We start from the raw sequence: 16,637 nt of genomic DNA on the forward strand, positions 1-16,637 counted from the left end.
CTTGAGGAGCTAGTCGAGTTTGTCGAAAGCCGGAGTGCCACCCCTTAGGGGCAGCGCAAACGACTCATTTTTTGCCGAAACTTTAGCAGGATGTAGCCTGCAGGGTACAGCTGTAGGCACCGTTCGGTGTCACTATCACAATTACTGCGCTATACGTATCAGCCTTCTTCAACTCGTTTTTGTTGCCTTCACTATAGCCGTCTATTTCTACTTTCTGTCGCCCACTTTTCGACTTCTCGCCCCTTGGTCTGCTTATGTGTTCCGGCACATATCGAATGATATATGCCGCTTTCATGCGTAACGGCCGGGAATGGGCAAAAACCCATTGTGACATTTCCTACAGCGCGTAAGCAACTATAAGTGCGACAGGTTGTCAATTCCTTCACAAACTCGGCGAGAGAGAGAGAGAGACCCGAGTTGTTGCCTACTCGGCAAAACAGCATTTGCGAAGTGGGGTAAGGAGGTCAAGCTTCACTTTATTAAAATGCAAATAAAATTTCGCCCAACACTATATACACCAGTGGGCACAGATTTACATCTTTGGGACCAAGCTCGCACAGGCAGTGCATGTTCTTTCTCTGTACAGTGCGTACAGCGTGTGTCTGCATAGCTAGTACTTTAGTAGTACACTACAGTACGTCAGCGACCCTCAGGTAGCGCCGTACGAAAGCCCAGATGTCGTCGCCGATGTCTGGAAGCTGCTTTCGGCCATTCGGGTCCGGGTGGCACTCGACCGTCCTCCTCACCACTCCCGCGGTCCGCATGTAACCGTCCAAGGTGAGCAAAGAGCGAGCACTGTCCCTTATCATCTGGCAGGCGCAGTCGTGGTCGATGTCCAAAAGCGCGAGTTCCTGTACCTTGGCCACTAGTCCAGGGTTTCTGCGTGAACGTTGTCGATGGCGTGTTAATCACTACCGATCGCGACCACTAAAATGTCACTATTGTCAACATCACTGCCGGGTAGAGGCGTCACTATATACCGTCGCCGTTATTGCCATTTATGATTTATGCCAGGACTGTCACCGGCACCTCTATTGTCTACGGGGGTTGCAAGTATCCCCCCGTTCAGCCGGCAAGCGAACTGAATAGTACGTGTATACGCCTGGACCTTTTTTCCCCGATGCTCCCAGTATTGATCATTTGTACCAACACAATACGGCGTTACTACTGTGACAATTCGCAATGATTCTGGAACTTCTTTTCGGGTCCCTCCATTCCCCTACCGTGGTTTCGATCTTGGTAACGTCGCTTATGCTCTCTTTCTCTGTCTCTACCCATATGCACAACACGAGGCATTGCGGACGCACTCTGGCAATCTCGATAACAAAGTTTAGTAGACACTTACGTACAAAATGTAACAGAAGAAAGTCTAGCATAAAGATGTAAGGGCCGGGAAATAACGCGGGAAAAATGGGATGAAAACATTTCTTTGTAGTTTTTTTAGCACAAGAAAATACATTAAGGTTTCCACATACAATTATGCTTGCCGTCTTTCGCTATGCTGTATACGATTCTAGGAGCGATGACGAAGATTAGACATATCCATGTATGACACTATGTCAACTATCTATGTCAATTTAAGAGCGAATAGGTCACTACCAGCGATGTCCGATTACCTCTGTATTGATCCAGCTGACGCCATCTATGCCAGAGAATTTCCCAAGTTCCTCACACCATCCAGTTGTCTGCAAGCCTCGACTGCACTTTCCTTCCCTTGGCACCCATTCCGGTAACACGAATAGACCACCGGTTGTCTGCCCTACGCATTGCTGCATAGCCTACCCAACTCGAATGCTTCATCGTAATGTCAACCACAATATTGGCTAACACTGTTAGCTCTCGAATCCGCACCCCTGTCTTCCTGTATTTTAACGTTATACCTAATTTTTTTTTGTTTCATGGCATGGATAATTTACCGGCTCTAATCTTGATTTGCATTACAAGGAGTGCAAGTGTATACACCAAAGCTTTCAATGACACCAATTATACGCGCGTTCAAATACGTTCTCCCCGTGGCGTTATCTAATGCGCTCCATCTCGGCGAACTTACGAAGCACTATACGCTTTCTACAGATACAGGAAGTAAATTATCCACCGCGCATACGAGTTCACATTACGAATGGTTGCACTTCAGATGGAATGTAAGATTGAGCTAGATCGTACACTGGAGAAGTCGCGAAACTGTTCGGAGCTACAAGGCCGAACTTGAGGCAAAATCGGTGTGCTGTCCCATCACTACGACGCTGGCCGAACCGCCGCCGAAACTAGCGGCACAGTTTCCGTCATGGTGGTGGTCGTAAACTATTGAAAAGGGGAAGGGGAAAGGGCGGAGGTGGCTGAGGAATTGGGCTCAAGTAAGGCCCTGGGGCCTGCTTGGCCTTCTCCGCCCAGTCCACCAGTTCAAGCTGTCGGTCGGCGTCCCCGGAACTGAGCCAGGCTGTCCAGTCAGTTTCGCTGCTGACGGGGGGGATGAGAAAACGGGAGAGAGAGAGAGAGAGAGAGAGAGAGAGAGAGAGAGCACGGGAAAGGCAGGGAGGACAATCAGACGATCAGCCGGTTTGCTACCATACACTGGGAGTGAGGGAAGGGGGAACTACGACGGAAACTGGCACCTCTCTCCAGTTTCCGTCGTAGTTTCCCCTTCCCTCACCGCCAGTGTATGGTAGCAAACCGGCTGATCGTCTGGTTGTCCTCCCTGCCTTTCCCGTCCTTGCTCCCTCCCTCCCTTCCTCTCTCTCTCTCTCTCTCTCCAGCTCCCGCAGAAGGCAAGTGCCACAATTTCGTCTGCACAGTTGCACTAGTGCGAAACTACGGTATAACTAGTATACCCGATTCCGCGCGTACCTTTCGCAGACGGCGAATCGGTCGGCCCTGGCGATCTGGTGCAGGGCGTCGGCGCAGCGGGCGCCGGCCTTCCTTCCGGTCACGTGGCGGGCCGCCAGCGTGGCGACGTTGCAGTTTCGTCGCACGACGTCCGCCAGCGCTGCCGGCACGGTGACGGGCGGCGGCTCGCGCAACGTCGGCTGAGGTGGAAGGAAGTCATGATGATGGGGGTGGTACTGGTGGTCGTGGTGGTGGTGGTCGTGGTGGTGGGGGTGGTGTCCGTGCCGCGAGGCATCCGGGTTATGATGCGGGCTTTGAAACGGACGACATCGGCGATCACCGTCAGTGAAAAAAAAATTTTTTTTCTCATTGAGTTCCTAATCTAACGCGCTCCGCGCCCTCCTTTTATAATAGCGTACGATTTACGAAGCAGTTGTGTTTACAGCTACACCGGACCAAGTATACGGTTCGCAGACAGTTCGCCAATCTTATACTCTTGTTCCAGGGGCACGTCTAGCGTCACTTTGAGACAGTCCATTTCGCAGCTACAGTGTCATTCGCAGGCTGTCGCACGGGAACTCTTAGTGACAGTCGCTGCAGAACACACTCGGCAGCTCATGTGTTCGGCGAACTCGCATGGCTGCATCGAAGTGTGCGGCCACGGTAGCCATCTTTAAAGGGTAACTGAACTAATATGGAAAGTGAAATCGGTAGTAATCTTGAAACACGTACTTCGCGATTGGAAATGTTGTAAGCTTAAAAATTCGTTACACTGTAACAGAAAAGATAATTTGCTACTCTCGCTCTCAGACTGTTTACACGAAAAGACCGGGCAGTTCATGCCTCCGTATGCCTGCGGTAGTCGCACTACCTGCGCGGACGTCGTCTTTCGTTCAGAGTTTGACGGAATCAGCCCATCAGTGACGACATCGTTGGACGATGGAGACGAAAAGGTGCGTCTCTGGCAGATGCACTCTTGAATATGCGACACTGACAGACGATACTCGCGCATTGTCCGAGCGGTGTTCTGGGGCATCTTGGCGTAATTTGGGCCATTTTACCCCGCTCTTTTTTTTTTCTGGCAGTGTTTGGCACAGAAACTTGCGTACGAAAAGGGCGCAATTTACGCAGGCGCGCCACATTACGTGGATCAAAATGGAACCCCATATTACAAATAAGCACATAACCTTACATATACGTACTGTATTGAGAAATGTTTGCGCACCATACATGGAAGAATAAATATTTAAAACATCTTTTTTTTTTTTCGGTCCGCGACCCAAGTACGTTGAACGAGGTTTGACTAACGTTTATAGCCACATGAGATCAAACGCGCATCGAATTAAAAATGGCCAGGCTTAGCTTGGTTAAGCCAAGAATGCGTTGCACGTTGCGCGAGTTACGCGAGTTGGGGCCCAGCTTTTCCTCCGGCTGTCGTGACGTCACGTCACGTGGTTGCGCTAAAGATCAATGGCGGCTGCCCGGCCGCGCCCAAGGGCTGAACTGAGTGATTGCAATATGCAACGCATAAAAATAGAAGCAACTTAATAACAAACATAGCAAACTTAAAAGAGAATAAACCAACATATGAGACGCGCAGCAAAGAACAATGGCTCATACCCTCAATGGTGGCTGCCCGGCCGCGCCCAAGGGCTGAACTGAGTGATTGCAACATGCAACGCATAAAAAGGAGAAGAAGCATAACTGTACCACGCAGTCTGCTTTTCGTGAGTGCAGCGAACGTGCAGGTTCGTCAGGCTCCGGTTGCGTTCCTTCAATCCCGGCGGCTCCATCAGCGCACTGAAGAACGTCTCGACAGCGCGCGTGGGATGGAGTAAGGTCAAGTCGTAGACGCGCCATCCGGACCGCAGCGCCCTCGCCAGGGCCCTGCACGCTTCGTCTGCGAGGGGCAGGCCCGCGAGGAACACCCGAGTGACGCCGCCGTTCGCCACCAGGGAGTCGACGAAGGCGGCGAGGCTATGCGCGGCGGCGCTGCCCGACACGGCGGGGCCCTCCGGGCGTCCCCAAACACGGCGGTAGCCCGTCACCGCCACGTTCAGCTCTCGCAGCTCCGTCGTGCGGGCCAGGTATTCGGCCATGAGCCGACACGTGCCGTTGTTTAAGAAGTCGCCTGCAACCTCCTGTCCAGGGTGTCAAAAAGGAAGTGTAGTAAACATTTTCATCGCATCATCCGCGTCGTGTCATTTGTTCACTTTCACCTATTACAAGAATAACCCGTATGCTCGAACACATGCTCTGGTCTTGCGAAAGAATTGAAGACTCGGCGATCAAGGATGCGTCCAGGTGGGAGGCTGCACTTCGCAGCCCGGACCTGGATGAACAATTCTGGGCTGCCCAGCAGGCTCATGATGTGGCCGTGAAGCTTGGCCTTCCGGTACCGACGTGGGAGCGGCCCGCTTAGTGATTAATTATCACTACTTGCAGGACCAAATAAAGTTTTCCTTCCTTGCTTCCTTCCTTCCTCCCTTCCGTATGCCAGTAAAGAATCTTTCACGTTGTTGCTCAAAGAGAGTTGTTGTAATATCTGTTCGATGTGGTAATGAAGAGAAACGACGCCTGGGCAGAGGCAGCGGCATTGGGAAAGCAGTGCGTGGCAGCAAGCAAATCGAGCTTGGAAGCTTTGCTCCGTAGATCGCCCCATACCCGCCCCATGGGCTCTGCGTTTCGTCTTCCAGCTCCTTGATTAGCCCCACACGTCAGCAAACGGACACTTGCTGCTATAATTGAAACAACTTTTAGAGTCCCGCCCATGTTTATAGATGGACTGATCTACACTGACGTATTTTACGTCCGCTGAACGACGATGGCATCTACCAGCTATCTCCATTAGGGTAAATGCGAAACGCTGCAAGCGCGCTTCTCCGCGGGTACCGTTTGGCCCGCAGAAGTCGGCGGACAACACCCGAGGATGAGTACACAAAACATGAATGCACGCGCTGATGCTGCCATCATCGCCACTACCCGTATTTTTCGTTTTGTTTTTTGCTACATTAATTATTACATAATATCTTGGCTGCTTGCAAACCTGTCCTCGCTCAATAGGTCGATGAACGAAAGCTGGGACGTCTGGTGTAGGGCAGCCGAATAGTATGGGAAAGCGTACTTGCAGTATTTTCATGTCCCCTATTGTCCCTGTCCCCAACTCACTGCAAGTTTCATAAATTTCATCACACCACCTTGTTCTCCTCCGTCCTCTGACGCGTTTCTTTAGTGCGTGCGCGTGTGCGCGTGTGTGTGTAAACTCTGCAACTATATACCGTAGAGGAACGGTTATTCGTTCCATGCATCTCTCCTAAAGCGACCCCCATCGAAATGCCGCCGCGCTTCCATGGCGGGGAAGTGACGGGACGCTAGTTTTTCTTTAGAGTGCACCTTTAGAGTGCACCTTTAGAGTGCACCTTTAGAGTGCACCTTTAGAGTGCACCTAAAGATCCCGTCAGATGGTCAAAATCTCGAAGGCCCGCTCAGCGGTGTTCAATTAGGCATTATCGCTTTCGCATTCACAACTCATGAGAAATACTTGGGTGTCCTCGGATTTCCTGTTAAACAACTAGTCGTAACGTGCAATCTTACGGCAGAAATTTTCTTACGTTGTGATTGTGCCAGGATGTGACGATCGTTTCCGTACTAATGGTAAAATAGACTGCTCACTATTGGAGAACTTTTCGATAATCGATTCGATTCCGACACTACTCGAGTCGCGTTCGATCCCGTCTCGGCAATTCCAGTTCGCCCCCCCCCCATCCCATCCCCATACATAAAAACGAAGAGAGACCCTCAAGAGAGCGCTCAATCTGTCGTTTCGTACTCTTCCTTCCCAAGTCTTTATTTTCCTTTTCTGGCGCAACGATGTATTCTTTAGATCCCAACCAACTCGCCCAGCAACAAGTTCTACTCGGAGACAAACAGACATACTCGTGCTCACCCTCACGCAGAGTGACGTCACCGTCTCGAACGAAGGCATCACGTAGATCCCCCGCGGACAGCGCTCCACGTCTTCCCTCCAGATGCGACTGTGGTCGAGGACTAAGCGGGAGCACTGGAGGCGGTCTCTGACCCACTGGGGAAGGAGCGTGCCGGAGACGTCCCTGCGACCCGCGGGGAGGAGGTCCCGGGCGTGGCCCTTGTCCCGGAGCTCCTGGCAGATGGCCCGGACCGCGTCGAAGCGCCGGGGCTCCAGGGTGATCTTGCGCAGCCTGGAGCAGCGCAGCAACTCCCCGACCAGCAGTTCGCAGCCGCTGGCCGTGAAACCGGACAGGCTGAAGGAGACTTCGCGCAGGCTTCGGCTCTCGCCGATGCCGTGCAAGATGGAGCGCACGCCCTCTTCGCAGACGAGAGGAGGCGAGGATCCACGGTCAATGGCAAACTGAAAGGGGAGTCGCGGAAGAGATATTCTGTCACGTATGGCTCCTTTGAGACATAGTGCGCGCAGTTGTGTACGCGCGACTTCCGTCTTTGACAGTTCTGTCCAGTGTAGCGAGCGCCAAGGAAAGAAACACAGACGGACGCTAACGGGAAGATTGTGCTTTACCTAATAATGCGGCCTCCACTTCAGTTCATTGAACAGAGCACAGCCCCACACGAGCGTGTTGAAGGCAGGGCCATGTTTGAGGGAACGTTCGACGTACACCGTTAGGTCAGCAATGGTATAAGTATGTAGTAGTCAGCAATATAGCTTCTATGCCATTTGTATCGCGAGATGCCAACAAAGAAAGACACCAAGGTCAACATGGGGGAAAGGACTTGTACTTACTAAATGGAGTAAACAAATGACAAATTAATGGCAATGAAAGAGGATGAAAAAACTTGCCACAGGTGGGGAACGATCCCCCGTCTTCGCATTACGCGCGTAAGAGCATCGCACGCGTAATGCGAAGACGTGTCATCGGCTCAACGCAACATTAAGCTTGATATCTTTACGTCGCAAGATGTAACGCATCGCAACGCTAAGCCTTGTCATCACTGCCGATGCTTCGCCTTTCGAGAGAAACTGCATTTTTTTTGTCTCGTTTGACCACTCCTTCTAATGCCTTTGACATTTGAGAAAAATAAATATCCCCCATTGTATGCAGACTTCACCGGAAATTGATGGTGTCCCACTGGAGGAATTGAAATACATAAATATCCCCCATTGTATGCAGACTTCACCGGAAATTGATGGTGTCCCACTGGAGGAATTGAAATACATAAATATCCCCCATTGTATGCAGACTTCACCGGAAATTGATGGTGTCCCACTGGAGGAATTGAAATACATAAATATCCCCAATTGTATGCAGACTTCACCGGAAATTGATAGTGACCCACTGGAGGAATTGAAATACATAAATATCCCCCATTGTATGCAGACTTCACCGGAAATTGATGGTGTCCCACTGGAGGAATTGAAATACATAAATATCCCCCATTGTATGCAGACTTCACCGGAAATTGATGGTGTCCCACTGGAGGAATTGAAATACATAAATATCCCCCATTGTATGCAGACTTCACCGGAAATAGATCGTGTCCCACTGGAGGCAGCGCGTCTCGAGCCGCCGGCCAGTGGAAGCTGTCAGTGGCGCCGCGTGGCGGCACGAACGCGAAGCTCTCGAGCGTGCAGTCGCCCGAGAACAGCTGGCCGATCGACGCGGCGGCTTCCAGGTCCATGGGCCAGCCGACGAGCCGCAGTCGACGCAGCGGCCCCCTGTTGGCGACCGCGCAACGGGCCACGAAATCCAGCGAGGCAGAGCTGTGGAGACCGTCCGAGTGGACCGTCAGCGACTCGAGCGTGGCATGTCCGTGCAGGCACGCGAACACGGCTTCCTTGAGCGCCTCGCGCTCCGCGTAGAAGTGGCGCAGGGTCAGCGACTTCAGGCTCCGGTTCCCGAGCAAACCTGCACCGTCACGGGGGACCAGTTTGGACAAGCACATCTTCGTGGCTTCTTCGACTGTGCAGTACATACATACACCCATATACTTTTTATTTTATTTTTATTTATTTGCAGGTACTGTTGGCCGATTGGGCCGTTACAGGGGTGGGTTACAATAGTGCCACAAAATGCATCACGGCTTACATAAAGCATCACCGTATAGCTAATACTTAATGACAGCGTGTCATTATACATAAATGTAATACAAAATCTGACTTCACAACCGTTATGTGAAACAAAGCAGCAATGGGTAGCCGAAGAATGCATCACGTACTACATACTACAACTTACACGATACATATTACATCACATACCTCGAAACATTATACATGTAACAATACTAGATTCTACAACTTACACAAGAAATGTTAGATCATGAGGGTCCATTTAGTAAATATTTTGTAACTTCGGTTTCATAATGCACATACATACACACATATTATATATACATATATATATATACATATATATATATACATATATACATACATACATATATATAAAGCTAAGCTTTCCTCGCGAGCCCTCCCGGATCTAACTTAACTTGGCTGCTGTTACTGTCTTTGTGATTAGCACACACGTTACACATCACTCGTAAAGTTAAGGCGTGCATGTAAAGACCGGATACTTATAAGCATCCGGTCGCCACATGCACGCCGAATCTAAACGACGCTGTTTTCGACCCCTACAAGAGGCACTAGTATTATACAGTCGACGTTGACTCGACGTTAAAAAGCTACAGTGCTGCTGATGGCGCTTTTTTTATTGTAGAGCGGATATTACCTCAGGGCATACTTCGATTTCCGCATTCAAATGCACATAAAATGTAGAAACATTCTCATTAAAGAACCGTTGAGAAATATGGAAGGAACCTGGTTGAACCAGTCTGAATTAAATTTCTTACAATTGGGAGAAACTAAATTATGTAGAGTTGAAGGCGGATCTTGATTTTATACAATGGAACTTGTGAAGTGGGATCTCTAGGGAGCATTTTATCATAATCACTTTCGAAATTTCTCCATTATCTGAGGAATAAAAGGAATCATAATGCGGAGCCGCCGTGCCGACAGGAGGCGAGCTTCACTGCTAACCAGAGGCGCACTCTCTCTCAACCCCTCTGTCTCGAATAGCAACCGAGCCGAGAGAACGCATCACGTGCCACAATCGGCGACGTTGCAGGCGCATTTGGAGTCGTGACCCGAATGCGTGACCTGGAGTCGTGACCCTAATGCGTGACCTGGAATCGTGACCCTAATGCGTGACCTGGAGTCGTGACCCTAATGCGTGACCTGGAGTCGTGACCCTAATGCGTGACCTGGAGTCGTGACCCTAATGCGTGACCTGGAGTCGTGACCCTAATGCGTGACCTGGAGTCGTGACCCGAATGCGTGACCTGGAGTCGTGACCCGAATGCGTGACCTGGAGTCGTGACCCGAATGCGTGACCTGGAGTCCTGACCCGAATGCGTGACCCGAATGCGTGACCCGAATGCGTGACCCGAATGCGTGACCCGAATGCGTGACCCGAATGCGTGACCCGAATGCGTGACCTGGAGTCGTGACCCGAATGCGTGACCCGGAGTCGTGACCCGGAGTCGTGACCCGGAGTCGTGACCCGGAGTCGTGACCCGGAGTCGTGACCCAAATGCGTGACCCGGAGTCGTGACCTGGAGTCGTGACCCGAATGCGTGACCCGAATGCGTGACCCGGAGTCATTTACGCGTGTGGCGTCAATTTACCGGCAGGAAGCGGGGCTCACTCAAGAGAAAGGGCGCACGGCCATTCGCTCGAAATCGGAATGTCTTCATACATCTGAGAGAGCGCTTTCATACTTCGAGAGAACGATCGTCAACGCGCGATTGAACGAACCACGTTTTGTCTCCACGCGACGTCCCTGCCTGATGAGGGGTCATATACAAATATAAATCGTTTTCGCAGCGTTGTCCGCTGTGGAGTAGAGTTTGAGCCGACTTACCTCTGTACAGAGCGCATCGTGCCGCTGCCCGAAGGGCCGACTGGGTCAGGTCCAGCACTTGCAGGGAGGTCGTATTCGCCAGGTAATCGACGAACGTGTGCATTCTCGCATCGTGACCCAGGACGTCCTTCAGGTGGACAGGAATTGAATCGTTTATTAATGTCACTAATAACAGCCTAATTGCTTTCTTATTTGGCGTAGATGCAGAAAAAGAGAACTGGGAAAGAGAAGGAGAAGAAGAAAAATTTAACGCCCAAGCACTCCGTACAGATGGTTCACCAGAGAAGCTGAAACGTGCGGCCCCGCTGTTTTATCACTGGGTTAATCCCGACGGTGCGTTAAAGTCTTTCTCAATTATTGGTTACGTCCTTGCGTTTCTTAATGAGGTTAGACACACGTTCGGATGTGACGGAGAGAAGGACTTCAGTGACGGTAAGTCCGCCGTTTTCGCTTGCGTTCGATGTCTCGAGTATGCTTGGGGGCGTGGTCAGCGTCATCCGCCCGGCTCTGCCACTTGCGATTGTTCGAAATTGAATTGCTTCAAAATTAAATCTGTCCGTCACGTTAGACGATGAATGCCTCATACTCCGTTAAGCAATGGCTTATACACCCCGTAAACACGGCATCTCCATTATGATGACAGAAAAGTGAAATTCTACGCCGGAATGACTAGCGGCAAGGGAGCCAGCCATGGAAAAAGACGACGCTCGAGCCATTGTTGACGATGATAGTTCTTTTCCTACACGCGGACACGATAGTGGGGAGACTAACCCTTAACAGCTTCGCTGTGAAAACGGAATCATGAGCCAATCCACTCTGAAGTTGCATGACCAGCAAAATCGTTTAGCCCTACACAGAGGTGATACAGATACTTTTTAACAAAGGTACGAACACATTTATTGTCCTGGTTGGTCGTCATCGCGACGATATGTACGCACACACATTCTCGTATCTCCTTTGCTATTAAATGCGTAAGCATTTCTATGCCTACCCAACGAGAAATTGGCGCGTCACGTAAGACAATGAATGGCTCATACCCCCTTGAGCAATGGCTCACGCTCTCCGTAATCGGGAAAAAAGAAAAAGATTGTTTTCTATCTGAGAGGCTATTCATATTGAAAATGGTGCCTCTTGATAACTGATCTACTGAAAATGCATATCCAAGTGATGATATATACGTATAAGGTTTTGATAGATGTTGCGCTGCATGTCGCAAGCAGATACAAAGTGACGCGATCAATCGAGGTGACAACGTTATTGGTTGCGGGTACTTCCTGAATTCAACAACTGGTACGAGCAACGTAACAGCTGTGTCTTACCAGTACTCACGTACGGGGCAAAAACTTGGAGGCTTACGAAAAGGGCTCTACTTAAAGTGAGGACGACGCAACGAGATATGGAACGAAGAATGATGGGTGTATACGGTTAAGGGATAAGAAAAGAGTGGATTGGGTGAGGGAACAAACGTGAGGTAATGATATCTTAGTTGAAATCAAGAAAAAGAAATGGACATGGGCAGAACACGTAATGAGGAGGGAAGATAACCGATGGCCATTAAGAGTTACGGAATGGATTCCAAGGGAAGGGAAGCGTAGCAGAGGGCGGCAGAAAGTTAGGTGGGCGGAAGAGATTAAGAAGTTTGCAGGGACAACATGGCCACAATTAGTACATGACTGGGGTAGTTGGAGAAGTATGGGAGAGGCCTTTGCCCTGCAGTGGGCGTAACCAGGCTGATTATGATGATCCAAATTATTCGATGAGGCGGTCATTACTCCTACGAAAAATAAAATGTCAATTGAATAATTAACGTAATTACGTTAATCAACTTCTCGATTGCTTTACGTCACATATTTAAATCTACGAATTACAGCCGCTGAGTTCGCAGGGCACGTCCACTTGGAACGAATTCTCGGCACAGCGCCAGTTAGGAGATAATTTTCAGGCCCGACGAAATGCATTGGCGTTCCAGTAATGTTTAACGAAACCGCTGTTTTACCCACTGGATCACAATAGTAACTGGAACACCAGTGCATTTCGACGAGCACATTGAAAATCAATATCTCGGAACTGAAGCTGTCCAGAGAATTCGTTCCAGGTAGACATGCTGCGCGAACTAAGCGGCTATAATTCGTATGTTGAAATATGTGGCGGAAGGTAATTTAAAAGTTAATTAGCGTAATTACCTTAATTGATTTATTTCCTTACTGGCACTACTGGTAATAAAATCCCTTCAAGCGCTTGTCGAATGGGTGCCTCAGGGCTACATTTGGCAAGCTGAAGGGGAGAGGGGGTATCGAGCCTCTTATAGGAGGGGCTTGATACCTCCGCCCCCGCCCCTGTAGGAGGGGCCTGACCCCCAAGGCGCCCTGACCTTAGGCACTAGAAGTATAGATTGAAGCACGATCGGACACTCAAGATATCCAGGAATACACTTGTGAAAAAAAAACAGTAAGTATGGAACTCCACGTCACCTATTTAATGTTCTCATTTAGCACATATTAAGAACTCATGAAACTGGAAACTTAACGACGCATGTAAACCTGGTCCCACGACTGGGAAGCCCGCATACCATAGGATACAGTAGTCGTTATTGCAGTGGAGTTGTAATTTGTAGTTGAACAAACCGTAGTGAAAAATGAAAGAAAGAGCGGGGAGTCGGAGTGGGTGTAACGATTGGTACGGAGATTTCTAAATTCCGGATTCGTACCATATCTAGTGTATCTGTATACGTTCCACGTTACAATGGCTATAGGCTACTCTCTGCCAAAGCTGGCGAAAGTATAGGGTGCCACACTTCAGAGAGGGAGAGATACAAGGCCTTAAACGACATGCCGGAGAGGTTAGCCTGCGGCTGATCGCCAGGCATGTTCCTGCAGGTTGTCGAGTAGTAGTTGTAGAGTACACAGTGATGACCTGAGTGCGCGCGCGCGCACCCCCCCCCCCCACACACACACACACCCACACACACACACACACACACACACACACAATATAGAGCGAGAGCTCTTGCTTGTAACACAGCTTGTCGTTCTGCCGACTTAAACATACTCTTTTTTTTTCTCATGAGAAACACTTGCCTCCGAGATTATCAGCTCCTGCAGCTTCAGCATACCGCTCAAAGCATCCACAAAGTGTTGACGGCAGTTGCAGAGTCCCCAGGTCCCTCCGGTGGGGCCCAGCAGAGACAGCCGGCGGACGCGTCCGTTGGCACGCAGCGCATTGAAGAAGCGCTGGTCGTGCCCAAAGGTAAACGGCCTGCTCAAGGTGACCGACTCGATGCACCGGTGTTCCTGCAGGAGGAAACTCAGGAACAGCTGGTGGTGGAGAATCTCTTCCCTGCTGCAAACTGCACAACGAACCGAGTGGGACAGCTTATGGAGTCTACATACGATAAGCGTGTGCGAATATGTTGAACACGTTCCTAAGGGGCGGGCAGCGCAACCTGGACGAAAGGCAAAAGGAAGCACAAGATACGAGCGCGGACTAACAACTGGTTTATTTTTTTCAGACAAGTGACTATAACGTGCAGAAAATGTAAACACGTGTAAAGTGACGCTTACAAGGGTGAAAGGGTGTTAGCCTATCTTGCCATTGAAAAACTCGGTTTCTTTGTCCTGCAGAGCGATAGAAGTCTGATCGACGCTTACGTCTTTCGACTGCGTTGAGCTGCCAACCCATTGGGACATGCTCAATCACCAAATCGCCCAGCTTGCCGTGTTAGTATGTTGAAAACTTTCGATTGACAAGCCTGAACACAGCGCGGAAAAGAAATACCCTAGGCTAGCTTAGACGTTAACGTGTGTGTGTTTTTTTTTAATCTTTGACAATAGGATTTATCAAGATCTATATATCAGATGTTTTTCTTGAGTTCCAGATTTTTTTTATTGTATTCAAGCACAATCATGCTAAAATCGTTTTGACATTCCACGTGTAATCGTGTATTACTCTTAAATATTAATTTGTGATGCTATCTGGCTATCGTTTTTCCTCGAACTGTGCCACACACCAGTGTAGGGTAGCAAACCGTATCTTTGTTCTGGTTAACGTCCATGGCCTTTCTTTCACTTTTACTCTCTCCATATTTTGTTCAAAATAGAAGCGGAAAATCGTTTCTTTACAGCAGCACCATGGTTCGAATTAGATGATGGTGCGACATTTTATTCCGGCATATCGCCTCAAGAAGAAGAAAACCTGGGAGGAGAGAAACCACAGTAAATCGCGCACAGCAAAGTGGTCATTCACGATAGGTACCCGTTTTTACGGTGCTTGAGCCATTGTCAACACAAAACACTGCGAGCTGATGAGTTTCTACTACAAAGATCCACGTCAGGATGCCACATCTGCCTGTCCACTAACCACAAAGCAGGCTAACTAACCAAATCGCCCAGCTTGCCATACACGTGACGTTCAACGTTCTCGAACCGCAGTGGGTATAGTTTTCAGGTGCCACCCGATCATTCGCGATTTACGCACCCCGCACAAGTTTTTATGAAAAATGGACTAAACCCACTCTCTTCTCGAAATTCTGCCTTTTTCGTGAAGGGTTACCATTGAATGTAGGTGTTGCGAAACGAATGAATACTGCCTGCCTTGCGACACTCGTAGCATTTCCCGCACTTCGCCTGCGTGCTGCCGGCAGTAATGCACCGGGATCCGAAGGCAGCGCCGATGCTTCTCTGCATTTGCATTCGCGAACGAATGAGTGCTTCGGCGGGACCGAAGCGCCATCTGGTTTGTAGTGAATGAGCGAACTAGCTGGTGGCGTAAATTTGAGGCAGCGACCTATTCGTAAACGCGCAGCCTTTTTTGTGCGGCATTTCCACGACAAGAGCACCCAATTGATACGATCTGGACCGCATGAAGTGGGTATCACTGCAGGAATCGGAAAACGACAGCGAAAGTGGGCAGCGTGATGGTGCAAACGAGCATAGATGTATTCATACCATTTGTACAAAATGATTAGATCAGAGTTTCGAGTGGGCCAGAACGGCCTTAAATAATCTCCCACATATGGTCGAGACAATAGGCAGAAAGTCCATTGTTAAAGAAAGCGGAGGGGCCTTTTACAGAGGTCGGAGGGGCCTTTTACAGAGGTCCTTCACAGAAGTCGGCGGGGCATTTACAGAGGTCGGCGGGGCCTTTACAGAGGTCGGCGGGGCCTTTACAGAGGTCGGCGGGGCCTTTACAGAGGTCGGCGGGGCCTTTACAGAGGTCATGCGCCCCTTGGTCGTCTGCAGTAGGGGCTATGGGTGCACTCATGCCATGATCACACGGAGAGCGGCTCCTTAGATGCAATGAATACGGTGAAGAGTGTGGCAATAGAGGGAGCTCGTACAAGAGAAATGTGCAAGAGCAAGTTCGCCAAAGAGACAAAGGTGCACCAAAGAGATTCTGGAACAATGCAAGTGCACCCGGAGCTTCAAGTAAAAATTCGCAAACGGTTATAAGGGATGAATACGGAAATGTCATTGAAGGAGACGATGCGCCGTGGCACATCAGAGACGTTATAAGGGACAACTTTGGCACGAAAGAAAACCGAGTTTAGACTCGAACAGATCCAGCAACAATAGAGAAGCCCGAGAGATCAAAAGTTAGCATAGAACACATTTACTAAAAAAAAAACAAGAAATTGTCTCTAATAACAAGGTCACGGGACCCGGTGAAATATTGACAGTTAATCGAAAACCTCAGTCCAAATCTCAAGGCACTGCTTACTGATGCCATATAGCAAGGGACTAAAAGAAAATTCTGGTTAGGTGGCGTGAAAGCAACATGAACCTCATCTACAAAGGTGTTAAGGATAATACGAACTCTTACAGGCCAATTACAGTAACGTTGGGGATATAGGATGGTAATGCAAGTCACAAAATCGAAACTGTCGAAGTGGGCGGGGAAAGATCCACTGGG

At 49.5% G+C, this 16,637-nt stretch overlaps 1 protein-coding gene across 1 annotated transcript in view; it reads right to left on the bottom strand.

The window, feature by feature from the left end:
- Nucleotides 1-456: 456 nt before the first annotated feature.
- LOC139048959 (uncharacterized) overlaps nucleotides 457-16,637 on the bottom strand; it is a 30,163-nt gene continuing 13,982 nt past the window's right edge. The window contains exons 3-9 of the mRNA XM_070523960.1: nucleotides 13,808-14,076; nucleotides 10,731-10,857; nucleotides 8,338-8,720; nucleotides 6,770-7,210; nucleotides 4,534-4,964; nucleotides 2,845-3,135; nucleotides 457-879 (exon numbers count right to left, since the gene is read on the bottom strand). Coding sequence (XP_070380061.1) covers nucleotides 630-879; nucleotides 2,845-3,135; nucleotides 4,534-4,964; nucleotides 6,770-7,210; nucleotides 8,338-8,720; nucleotides 10,731-10,857; nucleotides 13,808-14,076 — 2,192 coding nt within the window. The 3' untranslated portion in view covers nucleotides 457-629. The remainder of the gene's footprint in view (nucleotides 880-2,844; nucleotides 3,136-4,533; nucleotides 4,965-6,769; nucleotides 7,211-8,337; nucleotides 8,721-10,730; nucleotides 10,858-13,807; nucleotides 14,077-16,637) is intronic.

This window comes from Dermacentor albipictus, chromosome 8 (genome assembly GCF_038994185.2).
Source record: "Dermacentor albipictus isolate Rhodes 1998 colony chromosome 8, USDA_Dalb.pri_finalv2, whole genome shotgun sequence".
In the NCBI taxonomy this organism is placed as follows: Eukaryota; Metazoa; Arthropoda; class Arachnida; order Ixodida; family Ixodidae; genus Dermacentor; species Dermacentor albipictus.